This window comes from Aotus nancymaae, unplaced genomic scaffold (assembly GCF_030222135.1).
Source record: "Aotus nancymaae isolate 86718 unplaced genomic scaffold, 86718_ANA_hifiasm-v0.15.2.pri h1tg000067l, whole genome shotgun sequence".
NCBI classification, from domain to species: Eukaryota; Metazoa; Chordata; class Mammalia; order Primates; family Aotidae; genus Aotus; species Aotus nancymaae.
The window spans coordinates 18,075,917-18,094,347 of record NW_026988482.1 but is presented as its reverse complement, the minus strand read 5'-3'; the positions used below and the strand labels follow the sequence as shown (position 1 = coordinate 18,094,347).

The 18,431-nt window shown below is 46.1% G+C and overlaps 1 protein-coding gene across 5 annotated transcripts in view; it reads right to left on the bottom strand.

The window, feature by feature from the left end:
- GASK1A (golgi associated kinase 1A) overlaps positions 1 to 18,431 on the bottom strand; it is a 74,206-nt gene that overhangs the window by 13,256 nt on the left and 42,519 nt on the right. For 3 of the 5 annotated variants that reach the window (XM_012470708.2, XM_012470709.3, XM_064366969.1), the window contains exon 1: positions 8,860 to 10,686. In XM_012470708.2, the coding sequence (XP_012326131.2) occupies positions 8,860 to 10,413 (1,554 nt within the window). In that variant the 5' untranslated portion in view covers positions 10,414 to 10,686. Of the gene's footprint in view, positions 1 to 8,859; positions 10,687 to 18,431 lie in introns of those variants that run through there. The other 2 variants (XM_012470710.2, XM_064366970.1) reach the window with 1 other exon arrangement.

The window sequence follows — 18,431 nt, the reverse complement described above, 5'->3', positions numbered from 1 at the left end:
AATTTGGTGAGGCTTTGGGGAGGTCAGCGTGTGGAAAAGGAGGGAGTTACTCAGCACTGACTCTCACTCTCCTCGAAGACTCACCTTGCTGTGCTCCTTGCCTTTCCACATAAATCTCATGAGAACTCTCTATCACAAGAACAGCATTGAGGAAACCACCCCCATGATTCAATTACCTCCACTTGGTCTCTTCTGGCATCTTCCCTGGAAGCCCCTGGGAAGGAACATCTAGACTGCCTCATTTTCCCCAGTCCCGAGGTCAGAAGTCTCAGCACCATCTTTGGAAGCCAGTGAATAAACCAGCTGATGGGCTTTGAGGAGCTGGATTGAGAAGGACTATAGCTTATCTAAAAAGACATCTGTAGATCCTCTTAAATATTAAACATCAACACAAAACTCAGCACCCATTAAAAGATGAATCTACCACAGCAAAGTAGCTTCTGACCAAGAAAGCTAAGATGAATCACCTTTGGAACACTGTCACAAAATGTCCCCATTTTAATAGTTTGGGGGGCAAATATGGTGACCTCTTCCACAGATACCCAAAAGGCATTTGATAAAATTACACATCCACTCCTGATAATGAAATTCTTTTTTGTTTTTGTTTTCTTTTGAGACAGGGTCTGGCTCTGTCACCCAGGCTGGAGTGCAGTGGTGTGATCATAGCTCACAGCAACCTCCACCTCCTGGGCCCAGGAGATCCTTCCCCCTCAGCCTCCTGAGTAGCTGGGACTACAGGTGCATGCCATCATGGTTGGCTAATTTTTAATTATTTTTGTAGAGACAAGGTCTCCCTCTACTGACCAGGCTGGTCTTGAGCTCAAGCAATCCTTGGGCTCAAGCAATCCTCCCACCTGGCCCACTCAAAGTTCTGGGGTTGCAGGCGTAAACCACTGCACCTTGTCTGAAAACTCTTAATAAGGTAGGAATAATGAATAGTTCATCATATCTTCAATGAAAAGCCAGCATGGTATTTAATGGTGAAACACTAGAAATTGTCCCAAATCGGTAAGAAATATGTCATGTCTCTGGGGCCAAGACTCAGGTTCCTCAAGCAGTGCCTGATCTGGGTCTGGTAGAGTCCAGAAGAGCCACCTGCTATCCCTGGTGGCCCAAGACCCCATCACAGGGACCCTTCCCCAAACTGGGAACAGCCACAGGCCTGGGGCCTTCAGGGTGGAAAGTGTTGGGATTACAGGCATATGAGCCACTACACCTGACCTGAAAACACTTAATAAACCAGGAACAATGAATAGTTCATCACTTCTTCATTCAAAAGCCAGCATGATGTTTGGGACTAGAAATTGCCACAAATCTATAAGAAATATGTCATGTCTATCATTCCATTAATATTTATCATTGCTCTGTGGCACCAGCAAATGTAATGAAGGAAGAGTAAGAAAGAAGATGAAATGGAATGACAGAATCCCATTTGTTACAGATGAAATGATGGCATGCAGGGGAAGCCCAAGAGGATAAACTAAGCAACTGTTAAAAGCAAGATGAAGTCAGAAGGTGGACAGTGGCAAAATTAATATGCAGAAGAAATAGCCTTCATATGGACAAAGAGCTACCAGCTAGAACATGTAATGAAAGAAAATATCCTATTTCCAATGGCCACAAGAAGATAAAATACCCAGGAATAACCCAACCTGAAAGTGAAGACCCAGCTGAAGAAAACATCAAAATGCTTCTGAGGAAGAGGAACAGATGGAGAGACATAACCTGTTCTTGGCTAGAGTAACTACATTTCAGGATGTAAATGCTCTCTATATTAATCCACAAAAACTTAATTTGATTTCAAGAAAATCCAAAAAGAACCCGGAAAGGGAAAGGAAGTAACAAGCTGACTCTAAGTTTCATATGAAAAAAAGTATACGAGAATATCAAGAAAATTCTAAAAAAAGAGCAGTGAGAAGGACCAAGCCCTACTAGTTATTAACATAAATATAAAGCTCAGTAATTCAAACAGCGTGACTCTGGCATATAAATAGACCCTTTCCTGGAACAGAAAAAAGTCCAGAAATAGACCTGTATACATATGGAAATTGGCTTTACTGCAAAGGTAGCCTTTCACATTGAGAGAAAGATTGATTATTCAACAAATGGCACTGTGGGACATTTGGGTTGCATTCTGAAAAAAAAATAGTTGTTTCATACCTTATCCCTTACTCCAAAATAACTTCCAGATGGATCAAAGATATATCAAAACCATGAGAGAATTTTTAAAATAACCCTGAAATGAGAATAGCCTTTTAAAATATAACACACGAACCTAGAAATCAGAGAAAAGCTTGATCATTTTAACAATGTACGTTTTTAAACTTTCTGCGCGGCAAAAAGACTATAAATAAAGCTTAATGACAATTGAATCTAAGGAAAATATTAAATACTACAATGGAAAACAAAGGGCTAAGTTCCTTAATCTATAAAAAGCTCTTAAAATCATTAGGAAAAAGACCAACAACCCAACAGAAAATGGGGCAAAGAACCTGGATGGAGCTGGAAGCCACAATCCTAAGCAAACTAACGCAAGAACAGAAAACCAAATACTGCATTTTCTCACTTGTAAGTGGGAGCTAAACATTGAGTACACATAGACACAAAGAAAGGAAGCACAGGGGCTGCACAAAGAAGGGAACATCAGTCACAGGGGCCTACTTGAAGGTGGAGGGAGAGGATCGAAAAACTGCCTGTCGAGTACTGTGCTTAGTACCTGAGTGACAAAATAATCTGTACACCAAACCCCCATGGCACACAATTCACCTGTATAACAAACCTGCATACGTACCCCTGAGCCTAAAGTCAAAGTCTAAATAAATAAAACTTACCTGGTGACAGATTGTGCTGCAAGAAAAATACATGCTTAAAAAAAGGAAAATGGGGCAAAGAATATGGATAGTATTTTTGTCTTTTGTTTTAAAAGGCTTTTAAACAGAGGCAGGACTAGGATGAGACAAAAAAAATCAAGAGGTACTCACATTTCATGTTGTGCAAATGGAGGGTCAGCACCCAAGAGTGAGCATACTCTTAATTTTTTTGCACCTGGGAAACCTCCCTTGCTTCAAGTGTTAGTTTTCTATTGCTGTGTTAAGAAATTACCATGAGCTCAGTGGCTTAAAAGAACATATGTATGATTTCACAGTTTCTGTGGGTCGGGAGTCTACCACACTATTGCTAGGTTTTCTGCTCAGGGTCTCCCCAGGCTACAGTCAAGGTATGGACCAGGGCCATCTCAGTCTAGCTCAGGGTCCTTCTCCCAAGCTATTCAGATTGCCAGCTGACACCATTCCTTGCAGTTGGAGGACTGAGGTCCTCAGGGTTGCCAGGGTCCTTCTAGATATCTCCTCTCCCCATGGTTAGTTCATAATGTGGCTGTTTGCTTTTTTCCTTGAGGCCAGGAGAAGACTCTCTCTGGGGCTTCACCTTCTTTAAAGATTAGGTCAGACCCACCCAGGATAAGCTCCAATTTGATTAACTCAAAGTTAACTGACAAAGCTAATCGCTGGAGTAATATTCCTTCATATTTGAAACTGGCCCAGTTTTCCAACCAGCTGGATGCCCATAGAATTGAAGCTTAAGAAACTTACATTTGTACAATGAAATGTATCCGCTGCTTGTCGACCCGCTCCTCTTCCTTACCCTCTCGAATTCCTGCTTTCTCCCATGTGGTTACAATGACTCTAGACCACCTGCTGCTTGTTAACCAATTCCTCTTCCTTGTGCCTCCTGTTTTCCTTCCTGGCTATATAAACTCTTAACTTTGGTCAGGGAGGAAGGATGGATTTGAGGTTTGGTGCTCTGTCTCGCTGGCTAGCATCACCTGTAGAATAATAGAGCCTTCAGCTGGGTGTGGTGGCTCACACCTGTAATCCCAGCACTTTGGGAGGCTGAGGAGGGCAGATCACCTGAGGTCGGGAGTTTGAGACCAACCTGACCAACATGGAGAAACCCCGTCTCTACTAAAAAATACAAAATTAACCAGTGTGGTGATATACACCTGTAACCCCAGCTACTCAGGAGGCTGAGGCAGGAGAATCACTTGAACCCGGGAGGCGGAGGTTGCAGTGAACCGAGATTGTGCCATTGCACTCCAGCCTGGGCAACAAGAGCGAAACTCCATCTTGAATAATAATAATAAAGCCTTCTTCTCTGGCAACACTTGTCTCAATGACTGGCTTTCTGTGAGGCAAGCAATGGGACGTAGACTGAAACCCTGGTGTTCAATAACAAAGTTTGGTTCCCTGACCAGGAACACCTTGCTTGTGGTTAGCCGCCACAGGCTGGGAGAGTTTCAGAAGCCCTCCTAACCTGCTGCCTGACTATATTTTGTATTCCTGATTGTATAGGAAGATTTTGAAAGTTGATATGTGCATCTAGACAAGTGAGTGGCTTTTGTGGGTACCAGACAGCAGGATTGGCTCCTCTCAATTTGGGAGCTGAAGAATTTCCATTTGCGGGTTGAACAAGCCCAACTGACGGAGAGAGGAAAGCATCCTGATTGTTTCAGTTTGGAAACTCTTGGGGCTTGTTGGCTGTTGCAACGGTTGAATTGTATTTTAGTGAGTGAGTGTGTGTGTGTGTGTGTGTGTCTGTCTGTCAAGGCAGTCATGGGAGGTCAAGGTTCGATGCCAGAGTGCAGCCCACTTGGGTGCACTCTTCAGGGCTGGTCTGAACGTACCTGTGAGCTGATGGAGCCAGGGAACGTCTACAGCCACAGCATCCTGAATGTGCCCGATCTCATCTGATCTCGTTAGTACATGATGTTCTTCTGTAGTGCTCTTTGGCCCCAATGTTCTCTGGAGTCAGGAGCATGGACTGCCAAAAAAACCAAGCTGCCATAGAAACTGCTTTACCCAAAATTTTGGTTCGCAGCATTGATTGTATTACCTATTGGGGCAAATAAAGTTTGGCCATGCGAACATGTTCATAATCCGGTGAGACTGTATTGCTACCTCATGGCTAAAATTCCAATGTAAAAGCTATTGGATCTTGCCAGGCGTGGTGGCTCATCCCTATAATCCCAGCACTTTGGGAGGCCAAGGCAGGCAGATTCCTTGAGCCCAAGAGTTCCAAACCAGGCTGGGCAACATTCCAAAACCCTGTCTCCACAAAAAATTTTAAAATTAGCTGGGCATGATGGCGCACACCTGTGGCCCCAGCCACTCAGGAGGCTGAGGTGGGTGGATCAATTGAGTGCAGGAGGTTGAGGCTGCAGTGAGCTGTGATCATGCCACTGCACTCCAGCCTGGGCAAGAGAGTGAGACACTGCCTCAAAACACAAAACAAGTATCAAGAAAAGCTATTGGATCTGTGTGTGTGTGTGTGCGCGCACACGCGCACACATGTTTTGACGTATTTACATATATATTTTATCCACCTAATTGGCTTATAAATAAAAGAATGCTCATAAATAAGTCCAAGTTTTTCAAGTCCACGTGACCTAAATAAATCTTTAACAAACAAATTGGCTCTATGATTATTGGTAAAATAAAAATAGAAATGGCTTTGGGATTGTCAGACTTTTGATTGATTGGGTTTTATATTTGCCTCTGTTAGATATTTTGAGGTGTCAAGGTTTAGTACAGAAGGTTATAAAACTATAATAAACCCAGCCACAACAAAATGATCTTCGTGTGAATTTTTTTTCAGCCTTGGCCCTCAGAATGAGAGCAGACCTGAACCCCACCCAGAGCTTGCAGCCCAGCTCAGTTGAACCCAACTGACCCACAGATCCTGGAGCAAGAATAAAGAGCTGGCATTTTAAAGCACTGAGTTTTGGGGAGGTTTGTTACACAGTGTTATTTCAGCAATCACTAACTAATACTGAGTGTTATATGGGACTTGTGAAGCATAGTTACGCTTTATGGGGTGTATAAGAGATGTGTATGTGTACAATGCTTGTGCTTTGTGCCTAAGTAAATGGGATGTGGTTATGCACACAGAAAAACAAGGGTTTATAAAGGATAAAACCAAACAAAGGAGCAAGCAGACCTACCCCAGAGTGAGCTGTATGCAGTTTGTACCAAAACCCGGGTCAGAAGGTTCCTGTGCAGGAAAACCCACATTCTATAGCCCTGCCTCTCTCTGACTTGCCAGTGGTTTCTAGGAAGGTGGCATTAGCCAGACAGAGGGTATTTGACTTGACTGGCATTCAGCAAACCAGGGAAGAGGTGGCATGAGCCCAGCGGAGTCATGTTTGCCCACACAACCAACCTGTGTGCCTTGGCTACAGAGACTTGTCCCCACAGCAGGGCTTGGCAGCTGAGGAAGAGTCCCACACTACAACCCTGGAAGGTGAACAGAGGGCCTCTGTGTGGAGCAGAAAGCAGCTGTGAGAACATCAGCTGGACTGGGGCTTTGCAAGGAGCTGTGCCTCAGAGATCAAGGCCCCAGGATATCCCTGCAAGCATTCCCTATTCCTGCCCTTGTTCATGGCCAACTGAATCACTCTGTGATTCAGTGAGCTCTAGAGTCAGAACATCCAGGCTGCTTCTCAGCCCACCAGCTGCCACCTTGGGCAAGTAAACTAATTTCTCTGGGCCTCAATTTCTCAACTTTAAAATAGGATTAAGTGTAGTATCTCACTCATAGATTGCCATCAAGACTGGATGAGTTAATTCCTGTAAAGTGGGATGGTACCTGGTTATTACTGAATGTGTGTCATCCGCCAGGTACTGTACTAAGTACATTACATAAATGACCTTGCATCCAGAAACTGTGCATGATCAGTGTTATTATCTGACAAAGGTCCCCAGAGGACAGACCAGAATTCAACTGAAAGCAGTTTACTTGTGAGCTAACTCCAAAAAACACGAGTGGGGAAGAGAGACAGCAATTACCACTGTGGATAACTGGGCTCCAATCCTGCTAGATTAACTGAGAAGTGTGTAGAATATGCATTCAGGGCATCTGTACACCTACTCTCCTCAGTCACGGCTGGAGGCTGCTCCTGGAGCAGCATGACCAACCTTCCTTGTTTCTCCATGACTGTCCCAGCTTCAGCACTGAAAGTCCTAGGATCTGGGAAACCCCTCCTTCCCAACCTGCATGGCTGGTCATGTTACTTGGAGGGTACTCATTCCCCAGCACTTCCAGTGCAGCAAGCAGAGCAAGCCTGCAGATGCAGGTGCCAGCAACCAGGAGCTACCATGCACTAAATGGTCAGGCTCAAGGGGATGTGGTTGGGATGCACAACCCCATTTTGGTGTGAGAAAAGTAGAGCTGAGAGAGGCTAGGTAACCTGCCCAGGGTTACACAGTGGGAAGTGGCCTGCAGGTGTGGGACGGAGGGGTAGTTTGATGCCAAGGCCCATGCTCTTGACCGTCAGGATCCATAACTCCTCCTTCCACAAAGCAGCCATAGGGATATAGATTGGAGGACCTGGGTGGATGACAGGAGATCAGCTAGTCCCATGACTGGAAACGAAGTTATCTGCAGGTAGACTGGGGTAACATTCAAGAGGCCTGGAGGATAGCAGGTGAGTGTCGGACAATAAAGAGGTAGTGTCTGTGGCCAAAAGGAGAGTATGGCAGCCTCCAAAGGGGGCAGCAGATGCTCAGCTCAGGCCACATCCTGCTGTGTGGGAACGAAGGACCCTTATTACTAAACCATCCAATTTTTCAAGGGAAGCTGGATTTTTATGGTAAATCTCTGAAGTATTACATATTATCTAAGAATTTTCTAAAATATATTATAAACCCAACCCCATGTGGATGAAACACAAGATATTGGATATTGGTCCACTCACCTCTACAGGTAACCCTAAGGACTGACGCTGAGGACCCTTTTCTTCAACAGGGGTCTCTATAGATATGGGGGCTGGTTCCATGTGCATTTGGTGCACACACCCGCCCTCACTGAGCTTTATCCATTTTTTCTTGTCTTTGTTTCTGTCTGGCCATGTTTCCATGCATGTGTATCCATGACTGACATCCAGCTTATGTGCACCAGAACAGCCACACTGGTTTTTAACAGGCCAGTTAGTAAATGGCAGGTGCCTGTAGTCCCCCAGTCAGCCCATACACCCTGACAGCCCAACCCTTTCCCTGGGATTCCCACACTACCCCTCTATCCAACAACTCCAGGGTTAACTCCTGGTAGGTCAGGGACCTCAGCTAGCGCAGTTCCTTCTCTTTCTTCAGTGCCCAAGCATCCTCCCTTTCGCTCTTTCTCTCCCATTCTCTCTGTCGCTATCTCCATCTCTCCCTCTCTCGTAAAAATTATACAACCATCTTGAATCCTTGTTGATTCAAAGATGCAAAGTTATAAACAGTGGTGTGCTGGTAAATGTTCAACAATCAGCTCTCCAGGAGTAGAGGGGAGTCCTGATTTGTAGCATTTGCTGCTTTCCATGGTGTAAATAGATATTCACACCCTGACGGATTTCAAGCCACCAACATGCCCAAATATGGGGTTGTCAGGAGATGTGCAGTGGCACACCATTGGCTACCATTTATTATATAGACATGAAGGACATCAATAACTGCAAAAGTACAGACGATAGTAAAAAATAGTAAAACAATTAGGAAATAATGCATTTGAGTAATTATTACCTTCGTTTCTAACATAATTTATTGTTTCTACAACTTAAATTTTTGATAATGCCTGTGTTTCACAACTAGGTCACAAATTTCCTGAAAATTTTAGCCATCAGTTCTTGTGAGCTGATGAGCTGGCTCTAGTAACCACTGGATAAATAAACAGAGGCAGGAAAATTACAAAAACAGGTGCTTGGTGGTGAAAAAGCCGGGACTCAGGGAAGAGTTGACATCCAACCTCAGGTGGCCAATTCAGGCCTCTCCACCCAGAACCCCCTTCCTCCGCAGCTCTCTACCCCTGCTGCCTAACCCCACCTACCTGCAACAGGAAGTCGAAGAGCGCCAGGCGTGCCCACTCTGTATGGTGGATGCCCAGGCATGAGGCCTGGCCTGGCCAGCTGCAACCGTGTGCCAGCAGGGCCTGGTACTGCAGCCAGCCCAAGGCCAGAGAGTTCTGATCCTCATCCGGGTCACCCAGGTGCTGCACATCGGGAGCCCACCAGATGACAGGCCTTGTGCCACCATCCGTGTAGCGGTAGGGCAGGAGGGGGCTGTGGAAGCGGCGGGCCACAGCAGGCAGGCTCCTGCGCAGCCCCAGCACACGATCTACATGGAAGGACAGGACCTCCGGCAGGTCCCCAGGCCTCTTGATCAGGCCACAGAGCCCTTGGGAGCAGAGTTGGCTGAGCCTGGGAGGGGACATGTCCTGAAGGGCACCCTCAGAAGAAAAGCCAACCTGTAGCACCTGCCCATGGGCGGGGACCCTGGCTTTGCCCACCACCTCCCCGTGAGCCAACAGTCGGAGCATCTGCACATCGTGGTCTGTCAGCCATGGGGGAACCTGCCCACCGGTCCTCGAGCTGCTCAACAGCCCAGGGGTCTCAGCGCCACACCATACTGACCCTTGCAGCTCCCCAACAGAGCCAGGCCACTGACGAGCCCCTGAGGCCAAGGTGGGATCCTCTGCTTGTCGCCCACCAGTCAAGGCTCTGTTCTCAGTTCCCATCAGATCCCTGCCTTCCGCTCTGTGGGGCCAGAGTGTCAGCCCAGCAGTAGTTCTCCAAGCCGGTGAAGCTGCCACATCGCTCCCTGGGAGTGGACCAACCAGGGCGACCATCTCACTCTGTGTCTCCTGGGTGGGACTGCCATGCCGGGGGTGGCCCAGGTCTTTGGCTCCTGGATCTCCGACCTCATCCTCCCTCAGGAGCACAACATGCTGAGTACGGAGTCTTGGGTGTCCTGTCAAAGTAATGTCCCTCCTGACCCTCCCTGGATGCCTGAGGTGCCCTCCTGGGGACTCTCTGCTTCTTTCCACTTTCGCTCTGCGGCCTTGTTCCTCAGCACAGACCAAGATGGAGTTCCTAGTGAAAGCACGACCTCTCCAGAAGCCCATGTTTCTTGCCCGCTGCCTTTGGCTGGAGCTCAAAGCCTGCCAGATATGGGTTGCAGGGGCGCCAGTTACCCCCTGAGGCTCCGTAGGACCAGGGTCTGGGCCAGCGGCTGGACGCTGTGGGGGAAAGTGGGTGACAGCCATCGCAGATAGGGTCATCAAGAGGCAGAATGCCATCACTGGCCGCCTCTTGCCACGCAGCCTTTTCCAGAGCCAAGATGCCTGGGGGACAGGGTAGAAAAAAAAGCTTGAGACCTGGAAAGACATCAGCTCAACCCGTAAAACAATAAGGATGATAAGCAAAGGAGACTCCCAGTTCATGAGAGACTGAGAAGAGCACAGCTCAGGTGGAGGGACAGCTGGCTGCCTTCGAGAGAGGAAATGGGCAACTCCAGCCAACTGCACTCCTGCTTCCAAGCCTGGCTTGCTTTTCCTTGTAGGGCAGCCTCTGCTGAGGCCTGCAGACCCATGCTCTTCTGCCATATTCTCCTTTTGGATAAACTGCCATTACAACACTGTCACCAGGCACCATAAGGGGCTTTTCTCACGTCTGTTCCCATCACCAAGAGCTGGCCTTCTCTTCATCTCCATGTGATCCCGTGGGCCCGTTCTGGTAGATCTCTTGGTGTCCCCACATACGTGCCCTTACCATTTTCCAGGGCACATTGCCACCCAGTTAGAGATGACTTTGCCAACCCCCTTAGCAACAGGGCATGACCACATGACCAAGTTCCTGATTATGGCATGAGAGGCAACCACTTTTGCCAGCCCCACATGCCTTAAAGGAGTTTGGCCACCCTGGCCTTTCTCTCTCGCCTTCCCTGCAAGTTGCACACAGATATGGCAGCAATAGCTCTGCACGTGTTAGCAAGGACACACCCTAGGGGAAGTGATTTCTCAACACGTGGTCCTTGGACCAGCAGCATCAGTATCACCTGGGGACTCGTCAGAAATGCAAATTCTTGGGGACCCACCCCAGAATTACTGAATCAGAAACAAGGGCTGAGCAGCCTGTGTTTTAATAAGTTCTCTGGGTAATTCTGATGCCGGCTCAAGACTGAGAGCCACTGCTCTAGGGCATCATGAGCCACAGGAGGGAAGGAGCATGGTGTCTGGAGCAGTGTGAACCACTGCAGTTGGGAGTCTCTGCACCTGTGAGCCTTTATGTGACAGACCTACAGGCAGAGCCCTGGTACATAATGGGAATCAACAGATATGCGCCTGACAAAATGAATGGAAAATCTAGTCCAAGTCACAAAAACGCTCCCCAAATTAGTTTGCTTATTAAATCCACCAGATATTCCTTAGAGATATTTGATGCTACATGCAGTGTGAGGCAATTTGCTGGAATGCACAGAAAAGGCACACAGGTAAACAGAATTTTAAAGGTGTCAAAGAAACAATGCCCACAAAACAAACCAGATTCCACTTTTTTCCCCTGCATGTGCTTGCTCTTCTGAAAAGCTCCCCTGTGAGTGTTAAAAGGGGATTATCTGGGATCTGCACTGGACACGAGGGTGAAGTCCGTCATCAATAGCCCCCTGCTTCCTCTCAAAAGTGCCACCTCTATCCCCCACAATCCACCCCAGCCATATCTGTCCAGGGACCCCAACATATGACCTAAGCTGATGGGGCCATCCTGGACCCTGACCCATGCTGGGCCAACAGAGCCTCACCCCCAACCCCACGCCTGGGAGCATGGGCTTGTGCTAAATCAGCAAGGCTGACTTGTCCTGCTCATGAAATAGAGACCAGGGCCCCATTGCCACCCAGCCAAAGATGATATCAGTGGGCCATACTCTGTTGAGAGCCAGTCTGCAAGGAGAGGAGGAAACAGTCACACAGACAAACCAGAGATGAAAACAGGAAGGAGGGCCTTCTCCAGCTTCCTGCACTGAAGCTCCAGTTCTGAGCCTGGCCCAGGAACAGCAGCAGCCACTGCCTGGGGCTCCTTAGAGCTGAGCAGCATCCACATACCTATTCTCCCTCTACAGTTTAGCTGTGGATCATGGGTGCTCCTGCTACATGCAGCCAAAAATGCCTAATTAGGATCATCTCTGAGTTCCCTTCCCTCTGCAATTAAAAGAGCCTTTGCTGACCAGGCACGGTGGCTCATGCCTATAATCCCAACACTTTGGGAGGCTGAGGCAGGTGGATCACTTGAGGTCAGGAGTTCGAGACCAGCCTGGCCAATGTGGCAAAAGCATGTCTCTATTAAAAATACAAAAATTAGCCAGGCATGGTGGTGCATGCCTGTAATCCTAGCTACTCCAGAGAATCACTTGACCCCGGCAGGATACCCAGGAAGCAGAGGTTGCAGTAAGCCAAAATCGCACCATTACACTACAGCCTGGGAGACAGCAGCAAAATTCCATCTCAAAAAAAAAAGACTTTCCTCCCCTCCTTCAGTACCCGTTTGACCTTCTCCTTCCTTCCAACCACGTGGCCTGGAGGAATGCTGCCCCTCATGAATTTCCTAATTTATCCATGTTTTCATTCCCTTCTAAGCCAGTGGCAGTTTCTGCAGGAACCGAACACATTTGTCAGCACCATGAACATCAGAAAATTATCAAAAGGAAGTGAGAAAACTCAGTTACAGCCCAGCTATAAAAAGTGCCCATGGCTGCCTCCTACCTCTAGTTCCTCTGCACTGGTTCTCTCCCTGTTCTACCCTCTTCTGCCTTCTGGACATGAGGCCAGCATCTCCCTCTTAGCGCCTCCATGAACGGTGCACTGATGTCTCTTGGCCCCACTTTTGCCAAACACCTCAGCCTCAGGGAGCCAGTGTGTGCTGGTGGAAGGAGCACTGGACAGGGGTCAGCAGGCTGAAGTCTGTGGGGACACATGACCCCACTCTCTGGACCAGCTTCCTCATCTACAAGGGGTTGGGTTGGATGAAATAGCCTTTGAGGCCTCACTTCCCCCAATACCCAGTGATTCTAGCTCTTGGTGGACAGTGGAGGCGGACTCAGCTGTGGGCTCCCCTGAGCCTCCTTCTGCCCATGACAGGCACCTGTAGCAGAGCAAAGTTGCACAAGAGGACCCACACGCCACCATTGCCCAGTAAGAGGATATGGGCCCTTAAGGGTGGCTTTCATAGAAGAGGGTTGAAATGAGGGTTTTCTGCCACTGCCCAGTCACCACCAGGAGACCCAATCACCCACCTTGGCCTGAACAGTGAGACCATGATAACCAAAGCCTCCCTTGCAGCTCTGAGCTGATTCCCCAAGACCCAGTGCGACACACCAATACAGGGTGACTCAGGGCCAACGGACACCTTCCATCCACCTGAAGCTGCTGCTGGAGGGACCACTTATGCTAACCTTCACTCCCCCATACCTGGAGGGGAGGAGATAGTAGAGAAAATCCCCTTGGCCTCTGGCACTTACATGCTAAAACATCTTCCCACTCACCTGACACCCCAGGCATTCATGCTTCTGTGAAGAAGCCAGCAGGTGAGCCTATGTTCCAGGGCCACAAATCCCCTGCTTTGACACCCTGATTAAGGTGGGGACCAGCAAACTAAATAAACAGAAAACAGGTGAGGGCAGGCTTCTGATATCCCCCCTCCCCCAACTTCAGCAGGGCCTCCAGGACCACAGGGCAGGGAGACAAAGCCTAGAGAATATTTTCCTTGTCAGTTGTGTGGTCCTCTAGACAACCTGTGCTCCCCAAACTTGGATTGCATCTGTAATCCCTTGCCTGATTACCAGAGATGGGATGGAACAATGGTTCTTAAACTTGCTCTGGGGGTTCCTTCATGTTCTACCATGGGGTAGGGGGTTAGGAGATGACTCTGTATGCTCTGCACTCGCCACTCTCACTCCACACACCCACACGCACATACACTTCCACCAAGACAGCTCTGTGTTCTTTCATTACGTGGGTTTAGCTTATTTATATTGCTTGATATGCTATGCATGTTTAGTCTTAGTTCTGTCATAATGTTTTACAGTATACATTCTGTATTGCAAACCCAAAATAAAATTCTAAGCCCCCTGACCATCTGAATGGACCCCTCCTTTCAGCCAAGGGCATTCCAAAGTTAACCTGAAAAACTGGTTTAGGCCATAATGGGAAGCGGAAGCCAGACAAGCCTCATTATGCCCTCCTTCCTTTTGAAATGTAGGCCCAGATGACCAGCATTGACATCAACACATACCTTAAGACTGATAGAACAGCCTCTTTATGTCTGATAAGAAGCATTTACGATCTGTTCCCTGAAGCCAGCTACCTAGAGGCTCCAACTACATGATAAAACCTTGGTCTCCACAAGCTCTTATCTTAACCCAGATATTCCTTTCTATTGATTCCAAGTCTTTAGACAATAACTTAACTCTTTCAGTCAATTGCCAATCAGAAAATCTTTGAATCTACCTACCACCTACAAGCCCCTGCTTCCAGTTGCCCTTCCTTTCTGGACCCAACCAATGTACATCTTAAATGTATTGATTGATGTCTTATGTCTCCCTAAAATATATAAAACCAAGTTGTAGTCTGATAACCTGTTCTCAGGATCTCCCGAGGGCTGTGTCACTGGCCATTGGTCACTCATATTTGGCTCAGAATAAAATCTCTTCAAATATTTTACAGCTTGATCTTTTCATCAACAATATCTATAATATTTGAAGTCTTGTACTCTGTTTTCTTTTCACTTACTTTTACTTGTCTTTTGCTGTATATTTCTTATAATATTTAGGAAATTTTGATTTGGGTCCTAATGATTGTATGCCCTTAGTTGACTGGTTCTTTAGACTGTAACTCTTAATCCCGTAAAAAGAACAACATTAAAATTCTTTTCTCTTCCCACTCTTCCCCTTCCCTTCCCTCTACCATTCAGTTTTCATCATCTTTTTAATTTTTGTCTTTGTATGATTAAATATGTTCACATTTCTATACGTTTCTCAGCTTTAAATAATATTCTTTAGTTGCCTGCTATTATTAATGAAGTAAACAGCATATTAATTCTTTCCTCCACCTTTTGCCTTCATCCCCCTTCCAATTGTTTATATTTGTGTCACTTCTGCATTGGTACAATAGCAAGCATATACATTCAATTCCCTCACCCTAATAGACACATTTGTTCAGATCTTAGTTATTCAGTTAAATATATTCTATGCACACACCTGTCCCCTTAGCCACAGTTTCCCATTATTTCTTGGTTGACTGAAGTTCACATGGGAACAATATTCTGATTTCTTGCATGTTCAAACTGTTTTCTACAGCATTCATATGTGAAGTAAAGTTACTTAGACATAAAATATTTGGCTCACAGTTTCTTTCTTTGAATAGCTTAGGGGTTCTGTTCCATTGTTTCATAACATTAAGGAAAATCTAAAATTAAACTGATTTTTTACCCTACCTGGCTACCCTAAGAATTCTTTCTTTTTCTTTCACATCCAGTAACATTCCTAGGATCTATCAGTGTTGACTGTTTCAGGTCAGCTTTTCTTGGCATGCAGTATGCCCTATTAGAAAAGGTAGACACAAGTCTTTTTATTTCACCAGAATTTTCTGAAACTAATTATTAAATATTTATTCCATTCCATGACTTTATTTTTACTTTCTTCTTTAGGCTCTTCATTATGTATATGTTGGATTTCCTTTATCTGCCTTATACCTTCTCTTTAATCCTATTTTCATTTCATTTTGTTCACTGTTCTTGTTTTTATACTCTATTTGAATTACTGTGTTTTATTTATTTATTCACCATTTCTGTTAGTTTCTACTTTTCCTTACTTCTTTTCAGCTCATATTTCATGTCTTTCCATCTTACTATTTTTTCTTGAATTCTTGCATTTCTGCTTTGTGGTATTTCTTCACAGAGGGTATATTAAGTTTTAAAAATTCATTGCAATAAGATTGCTCAAAATTCCACTGTTTCCAGGTAATATTTTCAGGTGATCAACCCTCATCTGTTAAGAAACATTGCTGTTCTTTGTCTCCTTTTTTATCACAGTGTCTCTGTATAGATGCTGGGTTCTTTTTATTGTATGAGTTGGAGCAGTCAATTGAAAGAGTTTCCTGTAGAACCCAGTGGAATTTGAAATCAGCTGGTTTTCATAATGCAGATACTCTCTTCTTCTGATCTACCCCATGGTCAGGCTGCATCCTGCAAATATGGCTTGTTAGCATGGCTCTTTATGTATCACAGTGTCCTCTGCTTTTCTAATCCCAATAGTCCAGCTGAATCCTCTGAGCCACTAAACTTGCCCCCATCCCATTTCCACACCCTCTTTTGCAGACAAGGGGTAGAGGGATGATGATTCTGCTCCTCAGGTGTGTCACTCACCTTCAGGTATATTTCACTGGTGCTTTCTGAAATCTGCCAACTTAGGCTCCCTCTTCTACTCTTTCTTACTTCTTCCACCACTGCTCCTGTATGAAACTGGCTGCTTCTTACACTGTTCCCAAATATTTTGGTGACTGCCTCCTAATTTAGCTGAAAAAGGAATTTGCATTTTGTCTTCCATTTTCTTTGTTGCTTTCTGCTGGTTTCCAGGACAAGGTGAGGATGCAGAGTTTATGCTGCCATGTTTATACCAGAAGTCCTCAATGGCACATTTTTAAGAAGAAAGAAGCATGCCCTTACCACATGCAGTGACTAATCAGCCCTCAGAGCAACCGCCTTTTTCCAACTTCTGTGCTCAGGAGCCACAGCACCCAAGCAGCCCTGAGAATCCCAAGAATTTTGCTCCCTCTACACATCCATCTCCAGTTTTTTTTACTGTAACAAACAATATTGCACTGAGCATCCAATACATGCAGCACTTGGAAAGAATCTAAATATTTCTATAGAAGAGATGCCAAGAGAGGAAGTTGTTGGGCCCCACTTCTTCTCATTGCCCTTACCCTTTCATCATATATAAGTTACTATCCCCTTTCATTCTCACAACAACCTAGAGAAATAGGAATTATATAATTCCTATTTTACAGCTGAGAAAGCAGAAAGGTCCAGAGTGCTATGCTAATGTGTGCCCAGGGCCACATAGCTGGCAAGAATACCAACATTTGAAATTAACACTAAAGGGGGAAATGGCCATGGACAATTTGGCTTGTTTTTTTTCTTCTTTCTTCTAAGATAAAAAACGTGTTGAATTCCTAAAGTATTGGATATCACTAGGGAAAAATAAATCATCTTTTAAAAATGTTTCAAGAAGACAGGCTGTTTTGATCCTTCTCTCAGCCTCACTTGGCTTCAGAAAACCTGGGGAAAGTTGGCAGTTGTGCAGCTGGGCAGACAGAAAGGTTCAAAATGGCCATGAGCAGATGTCCCAGTCAGGGCCACCCAAGTAAAGCTTTGGGAAAAGAAAAGCAGCTTTGATCAGACTGAAAAAAACATCATCTGAAGAGGAATATTCAGCTGAATAATAAAGAGTACATTAGAGAAAACAAGAAAGGGGAATGATACACACTCTGCTAGAAAGTTTGCCAGTGAGATTCAAACTGACCCTGTCACTGCAGACATGCTGGGGGATGGCCACACCTCTTCCCCTCAATTCTAAACATTCAAGTTACATACCCTGTCTTTTCTGCCCTGCAATGATCATGGCAGGCGGGAAGGAGAAATGGAGTTACCTTCGCTGTCTGGTTCTATAGCTACCCTATTTCTCCTTCCCCATCAAGCCCCACCTCCCACCCCTTCACCAATACTCCCCCTTAATTCCTCAGAGATGATGCCCATGAGCCTAACAGTCCTATCCACCCACAGTTGCAGAGAAGGAGCAATGAAAACAGCAGCGGGTAGCCAGAGAAATAGACACACAGGTTTCGGGGAAGACATCTCGGAGTTCTGCTTCTGCCCTTCTGAGCTGTGTTGCAATAGGCAAGTCACACAACCTCTCTGCCTCTTTTTCTCAGCTATAAAATGGGGAGAATGAGATATCTTTTCCCTCCAGGAGTTGGCACAAGAAATAAATGAGTCAAAGTATATAAAAGGCCCACTACATGGTTGGGTATATTTACATGAGTGGTGGGATCAGGGATTTTCTGTCCCCACTTCTGGATACAGACTACCTTTCAGGAATCTGAAAATACTCCTCTTCCTGGGTTTTGGCTCGTTGTAAAAGTCAGAGGAAAAGTGGGGATATTTGGGAGCATAACTGAAGGTAGAGGCAGAAAGAGAAGCTCTTTCCTTGTAAAACCACAAGCGTGGGCCAGGAGGAGTCCACCTGGGCAGTGAGAAAGTTCTCATTGTCTGCTGAAGTTGCTTCCAAAGATAACCGGGATGGAACAGGTAAGAATGTCTTGGCCTTTTAAAATCACATGGGAAGGTGAGGAGGGAAAGCATGGGAGCCAGAAGGGAGGTGTGTCAAGGGAGTTAAAGGAGAAGACAGATTCTGACAAGAGCGGGGTTGCGGCTGCCTAGCAGTTGTGGGAAGGGAAGCCAGGAGAGTTCTGCCTGAAGGAGCCCAGCCCACTGAGAAGCTGGGGAACTGTAAGAGGCAGGGTACAGGAGCCACCTCCAAACTCCCTGCCATCACCTCCACAAGGGTGAAAAC